General features: G+C 36.9%; 1 protein-coding gene across 2 annotated transcripts in view; it reads left to right on the top strand.

Moving 5' to 3' along the window:
- prpf4bb (pre-mRNA processing factor 4Bb) overlaps nucleotides 1-8,229 on the top strand; it is a 32,419-nt gene extending 24,190 nt beyond the window's left edge. Inside the window, exons 10-15 of one of the 2 annotated variants that reach the window (XM_068217049.2) lie at nucleotides 3,228-3,361; nucleotides 6,505-6,658; nucleotides 6,781-6,895; nucleotides 7,019-7,170; nucleotides 7,311-7,397; nucleotides 7,476-8,229. In XM_068217049.2, the coding sequence (XP_068073150.1) occupies nucleotides 3,228-3,361; nucleotides 6,505-6,658; nucleotides 6,781-6,895; nucleotides 7,019-7,170; nucleotides 7,311-7,397; nucleotides 7,476-7,679 (846 nt within the window). In that variant the 3' untranslated portion in view covers nucleotides 7,680-8,229. 2 annotated transcript variants of the gene reach the window in all.
- Nucleotides 8,230-10,768: the final 2,539 nt, after the last annotated feature.

Below are 10,768 nucleotides of genomic sequence, written 5' to 3'. Positions count from 1 at the left end.
AAAAAAAGTACTCGAGGGTTTCATGAACCTTTAAAGGCATCTGCTGTCATGCAGATGGTGTTTTTATATGTCTTTTAAGTCTCAAGAAATTAAAAAAAGTATCCACCCTTTTAAATTGTAAAAACTCCATCAAAGTTTAGAGAGCAAACAATTAATTATTTAAATTTAGGCAGAAACAGAAGCACTTACTGTCCTGTGGATATTGTTCCCAGAGATAATCTTTGTTCTTTATCACATTCTGTTAAATATTCTCTTCGTAATTTTTGTATGGGACAAGCGTTTAGCCTTGATTAACATGAATTATCTAGTTCAAAACTGTTTTTATTAGTTGATGGAACTAATGGAAATGGAAAGAAATTATTATATATGCATTACAATCATTCCGTCTTGATTATTGCATCACTTCTTTTACCTGTCTTAGCAACTCATCTCTGAAAGTCCTTCAAAATTCTGCTGCTACACTTTTATCCAAGTCACCTAAGAGATCTTGTTACCCCTTTTTTATTTCTTTACATTGGATCCCAGTTAGTTTTGAGTTAATCTTAAAATTTCTTGTGATATTTTAGAGCATTGTATGGAAAAGCCCATGAAGATAAGCTAAAACGTCGAAAATCCTGTAGATATCTGAGATCTTTAAATCAGTTAATTCTCAAGTTTTAGATCATAGGCAAAATGAGACTGCTGTGGAGGAAGTTGCTCCCAAGTTGTGGAATGATCTTCCACTAAAACTGAGATCTGTGGACATTTAACAAAGCAGGACGTTATTTTTTTTTATCTCTCTCTCTCTTTTTTTTTTTTTATTTTTTTTTATTTTTTTTTTTTTATATAAACTTTCTCTGGAGGGTGCTCAGGGGAGTATAGGGTCAGAGGTGCTCTGTTAAGGACCGTCTCGTCCCTGTATTAACAGAGTAGAAGTCAAGTTCGCATTGCCGGCAATAAGTCAGACTTGTTTTCAGTCCATGTTGAACTCCGGCAGAGCTGCCCCTTGTCACCAATTCTGTTCAGAATTTTTATGGACAGAATTTCAAGGCACAGCCTCGGGCTGGAGGGAGTCCGGTTCGGGGACCACAGGCCTTCATCTCTTGTTATTTGCAGACAATGTTGTTCTGTTGGCTTCATCGAACTTAGACCTTCAGCATGTACTGGGGCAGTTTGCTGCCTAGTGTGACGCAGCTGTGATGAGAATCAGCACCTCTAAATCCAAGGCCATGGTGCTCCACCGGAAAAAGGTGGTTTGCCATCTCCAGGTTGGAGGAAAGTCCTTACCCCAGGTGGAGGAGTTTAAGTATCTCGGGGTTTTGTTCACCAGTGAGGGAAGGATGGAACGTGAGATTGACAGGCGGATTGGTGCAGCGGCAGCAGTAATGCCATCAATGTACCGGTCCGTTGTGGTAAAGAAGGAGCCGAGCCGAAAGGCAAAGCTTTCGATTTACCGGTCAATCTACGTTCCTACTCTCACCTATGGTCATGAGCTTTGGGTATTGACTGAAAGGACAAGATCTCGGAAACAAGCGACCGAAATTAGTTTTCCTCGAAGGGTGGCAGGGCGCACTATTATGGAAAGGGTGAGGAGCTCTGACACTCAGGAGGAGCTCGGAGTAGAGCCGCTGCTCCTCCACATCGAGAGAAGTCAGCTGAGGTGGCTCTGTTTCAGATGCCTTATGGACGCCTACCTAGTGAGGTGTTCCAGGCATGTCCTACCTGGAGGAGGCCTCGGGGAAGACCCAGGACACGCTGGAGGGACATTAGCCCCTTTCACACAGTGATACCGGTAAATATATTGAAAATTTCCGAAACAACTTGTAAATTCAAAAAAGTGCTGTTCACACAGGCGAGGATGTTACAGAATTTTTCCGGAAAAGAGCATTCATTAACCAGCTCTAAACGGCTACGCTTATATTTGTCTACATCACAAACTCTGTGGATGGATCAGTATTGTGAAAAACTTCAATGAAAACATATAGAGAAACACTTTCGCATGTTGAGATGTACATGACGTGTGTGTGTGTGTGTGTGTGTGCTGGCACTCATGGGCTGTTTCATGGGCACACGCAAAGCTTGTAGGTAAACAAACAACGACTTATCATAAGCATCTTATCGATAATTAATTACATGGTTGGCATTAAGATGAACATATAAACGTTATCTGACTAATTCCTAGCAGCTAAATGTGGAAAAATATTCAAAGGCTTTTATTCTCATAAACCGTGCGGACGTGAATGCGTCTGACTGTTCTGATTGGCTAAAGCAGACGTCTCACGTCAGCACGTTCTAGATGTGCACGTGCTCTTTCCGGCAATCTTCCTTTTGCGTTCACACAGCGCAGTATTCCGGCAAATTACCGGTAATTTTACAACTTCTCTTTCCGGAAAACAGCCAGAACGAATTTACCGGTATTTTCAAAAAAGGCCTGTTCACACATACACACCCTTCCGGAAAATTGCCTGTAATTTTCCGGAAAGGTGTGTATATGTGAAAGGGGCTTATGTCTCTTGGCTGGCCTGGGAACGCCTTGGGATCCCCCCGGAGATCCCAAGGGGAGAGGGAGAAGTCTCTGCTGCGGCAGAAAATGAATGAATGAATGAACTGTCATGTATTGTTTTTAAGTCATTATGCAGTAATGACAGCTATTTTGCAGCTTGTCAATAAACTATAGGTTTTTGTAGTTATGCAGCATGCAACATTACCACATAGAGCAACATGGTTTTACCACAGACTCACCTCAGTCAAGTGTTTGAAATAAATTCTTCTGAGAGATGATCCCATAGTTGTGTGTTAATTAGTAATGCGTAATCAATGAAAGCAGTTAAATCTTTAAATCAACCACTTTGGGGATTTCCTGCGTTTCTTTGTGGGTTTTAAGAGGGGTTTGTTAGTTTCTGTGAGCACCCTCTGACCTTCAGAGATTTACTACAAATCAAACTATTCTTCAACAACAAGATGTGTATGATAATTGCAGCTTTGCTAAATCACATTTGTGATTTAAATTAATTAAATTGCCCAGACCTAACTACTACTATCAAATTTTTTTCAATTGCTCCTTTGCACCGTTGGCTAGATTAGTGTATTTCTCTTATACAGTGAAGCAAATGCATGGTAAATTGCTAAATAAAACAAATAACACTGTGTACCCATGCATAGTGACCTGTTCAATCACTGGTCCTGTGTCACAAAGCTGTTTTTATTAAATCGATTTTTATTTGTTGTTTGTTTGTGATGGCAGGCAGAAGACAGGACTGAAAGAGCTTGAGTTTCTAAAGAAGCTGAATGATGCTGATCCGGATGATAAATTTCACTGTTTGCGTCTCTTCAGACACTTCTACCACAAACAGCATCTATGTTTGGTGTTTGAACCCCTCAGGTAACTTCAGATCTCTGCTGTGAGCTTGTGTCCTGTTTAGGTTGTTAAATATCTGTGTAAGCATCGTCATTTGAAAACTGGCAAGGGTGTTGTACTAATGTATACTTGTTTAACTTATGTTGGAACTCTTTCATGAAAGAATTGTGATTTAAAAATGTTAATCCCAATGTAGGGCTGGGCGATTTGGCAAAAAAATAAAATCTATGTTCTTTATATAGTTTGATTCACGATTTCGATTTTTAAAAAAAAAACTTTATTGTGTTTCTCACAGTCTTCTCAACATTACAACAACATGAATGAAGTAACATTCTCTTTATAAGTAACTTGAAAAACCATCTGGTTAAGAAACTCTGTATTTTTAATGGCCTTGTCATACAAAAATCGGTCAAGGTGTCAATTAAATGTAAAACAAATTTACGAGTTAAATAGTGTTGCTGAAAATTTGAATAAGAAATATTTGTGTAAAGATTGGCTGTCAGCTCGGCTTTGACTTTGTCTTCTGATTGAATGACAGGTTGTAAAGCTGCTGCCTTTTTCTTAAAAAGAAACAGTGGAAGGACTGAACATGGAAACTGTAAAGCCTAATTTAACCCAATGTGTGAAGTTGTGGATGTATAGCAGGAGCAAATACAAGTACCAGATGTTTGTCTAACATAAAATAATATATTTCATCTATTTTTCTTTTCCCCCCTTTTAAATACCGATCATTTGATGCGTTTTGCTCCACTCTCTGTATTATGCTGCCTGATCTGTTTGGTTTTCAACTAGGTCCGCTAAATGACGTCATGGGGGCGGGTACTTTCATTGTCACTGTACAGCCCCTCACCTCTGCTCGTGTTCAAACCAAAAGATCGGCGCGGTTTTTCACATGGCAGGTTCTTACGTCCTTCATACATGTTGAGATGGAGTTTATCGACTTGATGAGGGAATATGTCTTGACAATTCAGACGTGACTCAGACTAATGCAACAAGTAAAATCCTACATGTCTTCACGCTTTAACAGGCAGTCAAGCAGGTCGCACACCAGAAGCACATGACAGTTTAAACTATCACACACCAAACGCGCACATTCGCATGAAATTTAACATTATACGAATCAGATGGCGCGGCTGTGTGTGTATAGAAACCTGTTTAGAATTCTATAATCCATGGTGCTGCGGAGCGCGTCGCCGAGAGGCGCTTCTGGTGTGCATCTTGCTACACACAGAGAGTGAACCAAAGCGCATTGGTGCCATTATAATGTATTAAATGTATATATATTTTAAAAATCGCGATTCTTGATTTAATATAAAATTAAATCGTCGTCAAAACGTAAATTCAGATTAATCGAAAAAATCTGAAAAATCGCCCAGCCCTATCCCAATGGTAATGGAAAGACATGTACCAGTGGCGTACTGCACACTGCGTGCAGTTTTTCTTTTACATTGGGTTTTGTTATGCGTTTTGTGAATTAAGTGAAACATACATTGGTGTAAAAATATTTGGCCCTTACTGTTTTTTTTATTTATTTATTTTTTTGTTTTATTTATTTTTTTGCATGTTTGTAGCTTTTTAATGTTTCAGGTCTTCAAACAAATATAAAAAATATTAGTCTAGATGACTTAAGTAAACGTATCATGCAGTTTTTTTAATTAGATTTTTTATTATTAAAAAACAAAATATAAATCCCCCCTCAGGTTCAAACTCAGGTTCATCAAAACTGAGTTAAATTTCTCTACCGTCACCCAGGCCTGATTACTGCGACACCAGTCTGAAATCAGGACCTGCCTGACAAGTAAAATAAACCAAAACGCCTTCACATCATGCCGAGATCCAAAGAAGATTAAAAACCAAATGAAAAATAAAACTGAGGTCTACCAGTATGGAAATTACATTTCTAACACTTGGATGACAACAAGCCACAACTACAACCTCATTATCTACAAGTTAAAGTGTAACAAACATGCAAAAAATAGGTAATCAATAAAGGTCAAACTCTCTTTCATACCACTGTATATCAGGTACATTCACATTCATATGCTTATCTGTCACTCTACTGTTTATGGAACATTTTTGACAAGTAGCCATGTAGTAATTGGGATAAAGTACTTCCAGGTTGTTGTTTTCACAGAATAAAGTCTTTCAGTCTACTTCATCCCCTACATAAAACCTAAACAGTTTTCTCAGCCTGTATAATGGTGCATTCACACCAGATGCAGAGAAAGCGTCAAGCGTGAGTAATTTACATGTTAAGTCCATGCAAAGATGTGAATAGACATTCTTCATCGATTTGAAGCGGTGCAATTGAGCATTTTAAGTTGGATTATCTGAACTTTACCAGACAATCGCACTGCATTAACCAATTAGGAGCTTGCACTTGTAGGGGCATAATTATGACATAGCACCTGCAGTTGGTGTCCCGAAGAAAAAATCCTCCTCCCGACACCGGACAACAACTCATATAACTGGGCTCAGCTCAGTCAGAAACATCGTCCTAGAGGAGTTGATGAACTCAAAGAGCTGGGTGCACCTCTGAAAAGATTTGGTGCACTCAGACACAGCGCCGAATTAATGTACACTGTTCTTCAGTCTTTCTAAAGCGCTACTCTCAGTAAAATCCACGTTACCCGTTTAACAACTAAACTAGATCACTAGACCCACAGAAGCCCTGACCATGATGCGAATCCGTGTCTGTTGAGAAGTGAATTTAGTGTGCGAATGAAGCGAGTACGCTTAAAATGTTTAGGCATCTATTAATGCGCAAAGTGTTTTTTTTTTTTTTTTTCCATGCATGTCGCGTATGATGTAAACACAACATAAGACTGAAGCCCTTTATTCTACAAAAGCAACCCCTTGAATGTACCCGGTTAAGCTTGTTATCTATATAATAAGGCTTGGTTACCGAGTGTCAAATTTTTGTTCAAGAAATTAACCAAAATAAACAATCCTAAATTAACACCAATGTGCCCTGTGCGCCTGTTAGGAAATACATTATAATGTTATTTGCTTGCCTTCATAAATAGAATCAAACAGATCTGATAAAAAAAAAACATATAACTGCTAACATATAATAAATTAGAATTATCTATTTAAATGTCTAAAGCCATGCAAAATGAATTATTTTCAGCATTTGTTTTTTCCTCCATATTTTTTGACTGTCACAGTATGAATCTGCGGGAAGTTCTGAAGAAGTATGGCAAAGATGTGGGTCTGCATATTAAAGCAGTGCGTTCCTACAGTCAACAGCTCTTTCTAGCTCTGAAACTACTGAAACGCTGCAACATCCTCCATGCTGACATCAAACCAGACAACATACTGGTGAGTATCATCTGTATCAGTGGTTCTCTTTGGGGGGTGAACGTGAATTGAGAACCATAAATCTGTTTAGCCACTGAGCCAAAAGAAGGCTTCATTTCTTTACTCATGCTCTCTGTCTGCAGGTGAATGAGTCAAAGACTATACTTAAACTCTGTGATTTTGGCTCTGCATCTCATGTTGCTGACAATGAAATCACTCCTTACCTAGTAAGCAGATTCTATAGGGCACCCGAAATTGGTGAGTTGCGTTGTATTTGTGTTTCAGATGCCTGTTCTGTTGAACACTTAAACTGATTTTATGTGTGCTTAGTAACTTTTTAGTAACTATTGTTTTCCCTAAATCTTTTTTTTCCATCCACAGTTATTGGAAAACCATATGATTATGGTATTGATATGTGGTCAGTTGGCTGTACCTTGTATGAGCTATACACAGGAAAAATTCTCTTCCCTGGCTCCTCCAACAACCACATGCTAAAGCTGGCCATGGATGTGAAAGGCAAGATGCCAAACAAGGTACTGAACCAGTGTTTTTTTAAACTTTTAAATCTTTTCTGGAAATGCTAGAGTTATGTGTGAACAGGGAAGTTCATACATTTCATACTGCTGTTGTACGTCTGTTTTTATATGATGTTTTATTTTTCATTTTTGTAAAGATGATTCGGAAAGGCCTGTTTAAAGACCAACATTTTGACCAGAACTTGAATTTCCTGTACATAGAAGTCGACAAAGTGACAGAAAGGGTAAGACTTATCTAATTTACTTAAATGCTCATTTCATTCCATAATACTGTATACACGACTGCTTGTTTTTATTTCCAGGAGAAGGTAACAGTCATGAGCACCATTAACCCCACTAAAGACCTTCTCGCAGACATGGTCGGAGGTCAGAGGTTACCTGAGGATCAAAGGAAGAAAGTCATGCAGCTGAAGGATCTGTTGGATGGGACTCTGATGCTGGACCCTGCTAAACGCATTAGCATCAACCAAGCTCTGCAGCATCCTTTCATTCAGGAGAAGATATGACACGTTTCAGATATTGACCATTTGTTCCAGGACTGAGACAAGACTCCAGCTCATCATTTTCAAAATCAGAAGACTCGATTTTCTATTTTTATTCTTGTTTTTTCTACTGATTTTTGTTTTGTTTTGCCCAGCAATTTTTGATTCAGATCTCTCAGAATGATCTTGTTTTTATTACACATGCACACACTCACTGTCATACACTGAGAGGGGCACGGTTAGTGCGAATTGGAATTAGTCTTATTTAACTTCAGAAATGTACGGAAGTTTAGTCGAGTTGTTTAGAATACATCAGAATGGTATTTAAAGACCAATTATATTTGCGATATTCAATGATAATACAAACGTGTCCCATTTGGTGACCAATTAAACCAGTGGCTTTAGTTAAGATTCCTTTGTCTAATCAAAGAACATCGACTCAATAAGAACTTCATACAAGCTTCTCCTTTGAAAACAATGTAAAGTGGTTTATTGCATACAGCTGTTTTGGTTTTGCTGCTGTTGTACATTTACTTCAATAAATTTTCTTGTCCATTTTATCAACTTTACAAAAGGTTATTCTTTGGATAGGCTGATTTTGGAAATTATTTTATTTTTATGTAAGGGTGGTATGAAATCTTTTGTAAATGATAAACGACAAAAGGCAGCTTGGGTTTATTTTTACACCAAAAAGTTCAAAGCTCCTGTTTTAATATGAATAATCCACTTTTTGGTTCATTTGTTTCTAAAGGTATCCACCAGCCATGTTTTTAATTTCTGAGGTTCAAATTTTGCTATCCACTTTCAGCATACTAGTACCAGTGTCCCCAATGAAAATGATATTGCTTGTGTTCAGAGTCCCTAATGTTAACTTTGTTGATATCAAGTGCCTCCCTTTTGTGACTGCATTGAACCGTAATTGAAAAAAGTCTCACATATGCTGTCAAACTACTTTAATTTAGTGTAAATAGATTTGACAAATTTCTTTTTTTTAACTGAAAAAATTAACATCTTTTGGGGTGGGGAATTAAGATTGGAGTGTAAAAAAGAAAATGAAAATGTCGTCTTGAGTGTAATCATTTTAGTAATAAAATATTTCAATTTTTTGATGTATCAACCTTTAATTCAGCTAAAGTCTCATTTATATTTACCTTCAGTCAGCCACAGCTCTTAATCACAGGATTTCTGTGGCATCAGAGAAGCCTTTTTCGCATAAAATTTGTTAATGTAAAGAGAAACATCTTCAATCTGAAAGGTTGTATGTAGGTTTATTGCTGCAAGTGGCAGAGCACATTTTAGTATATGTAATATAAAGAAGTTATCATTTACAGTCCGCAAGAAATCAATTCTAACCATAGGTTTTTGTTAGCTTGCATTGCCAGTTTTGTGGTGAACAATTCATCTGTGCATTTCATTAAGAAAAAAATAGCTTGTGCTTCTAATCTTTAATTGAAATCTTTACAGATCTTTCTGAGTGAAATGCTTACTTTTCATCCTACAGTAGAATTTTTTTTTAATTAATTTAAAATTAATATTGGTCACACTTTACAATAAGGTTCATTAGTTAATGTTACTTAATGCATTTACTAACATGAACAAACAATGAACAATACATTTACTACAGTATTTTTTCATGTTAGTTAACATTAGTTAATGAAAATACTGTTCATTGTGAGTTCATGTTAGCTCACGGTGCATTAACTAATGTTAGCAAGCATGAGTTTGGATGTTAATAATGCATTAGTAAATGTTCAGTTATGATTAATAAATGATGTACATGTGTTGTTCATGATTAGTTCATGTTAGTAAATGCATTAACTAATGAACCTTATTGTAAAGTGTTACCTTAATTTTTTAATTTTTGTGTTACAAATAAAAAAAAAAAATACTGATTGCAGCTTCCGGTTTATTGGGACTTTAAGGAAAAAAGCTACATCTTTTGTATTGTGATGTTTTTCAGATTGCAACTGATATTTTAAAGAAAAAATTAGGTTAGGCACTAGGTTTATTTAAAAAATATATAAATAAATAAATTAGCTTCATGTTGTGGAGAGATGTGGCATAAGTCAAGCATATATTGTACATGTATCAGAACAGACACCCTGATGGGTAATACTTGATGCTTCCCCGATAGATTTTCTGCTGTACATAAATTAATTTACAAGTTCATATCTGCTTCCTCCTATCTGGTTAGAATCTGTGGATTCTCTTTTAAATATTCTTAGGCACTCATTACAATGTCTACAATATGGTAACATCTGTTAAACTTATGTTCTGTAAAGTGTGGCCAATTAATGTTTTATATGTTGAGTAGTGTATTAGTAGACATGCAACAAGTTTTCAGTACTTTAACTAAGAGCTTTTTAAACATTAACTTTTCAGTACACATTCAGATGCCTGGCAAAACCAGACAATTACATGACCCTAAACAAGACTTCACCTAAAGCAGGGGTGTCAAACTCAATTCCTGGAGGGCCGAAGCCCTGCACAGTTTAGTTCCAACCCTGCTCCAACACCTGTAGGTTTCAAACATGCCTGAAGGACTCGATTAGTTTGATCAGGTGTGTTAAATTAGGGTTGGAACTAATCTGTGCAGAGCTGCGGCCCTTTTGGAACTGAGTTTGACACCTGTGACCTAAAAGATATTATTATAAATACAAGTCTCATATTAAAGTAGGGTTCTCAAACTCAAATTGTTGTGGGGCCACTTCAGTGACTAAACATTTCATAGAGAGTTTCAACATTCAAACACAAGAACCTGTAATCAGTGATGATGCAAAGCAGCATGTTTATCATGTCACACATCAGCTGCTAAAAAATTTCTGTTTTTTGTGTCCATGGTGCACCGTTAGACACGTTCTTACAGAGTATATGCGGTCAAAACTCCAGCTTTTTGTTTCTTGATGTACATATTAAAGGTGTAGTTTAAATTGCTATGAAAATAGTACAAATAATTGGCAAAATTATAAAAATTATATCCCAACCAATTGTATTGTGCAATAGCATAAGAAAAGCAGAAAGCAGTTTGGGTAACTTAAATGACTTAACTGGCAGTTGTTCTTCTCAATATCTTTTTTTTTTTTTTTTTTTTTTGTAAAACTACAACAAAGAGG

Source organism: Danio rerio, chromosome 24, assembly GCF_049306965.1.
Source record: "Danio rerio strain Tuebingen ecotype United States chromosome 24, GRCz12tu, whole genome shotgun sequence".
NCBI classification, from domain to species: Eukaryota; Metazoa; Chordata; class Actinopteri; order Cypriniformes; family Danionidae; genus Danio; species Danio rerio.
This window is presented reverse-complemented; position numbering and strand designations above follow the sequence as displayed.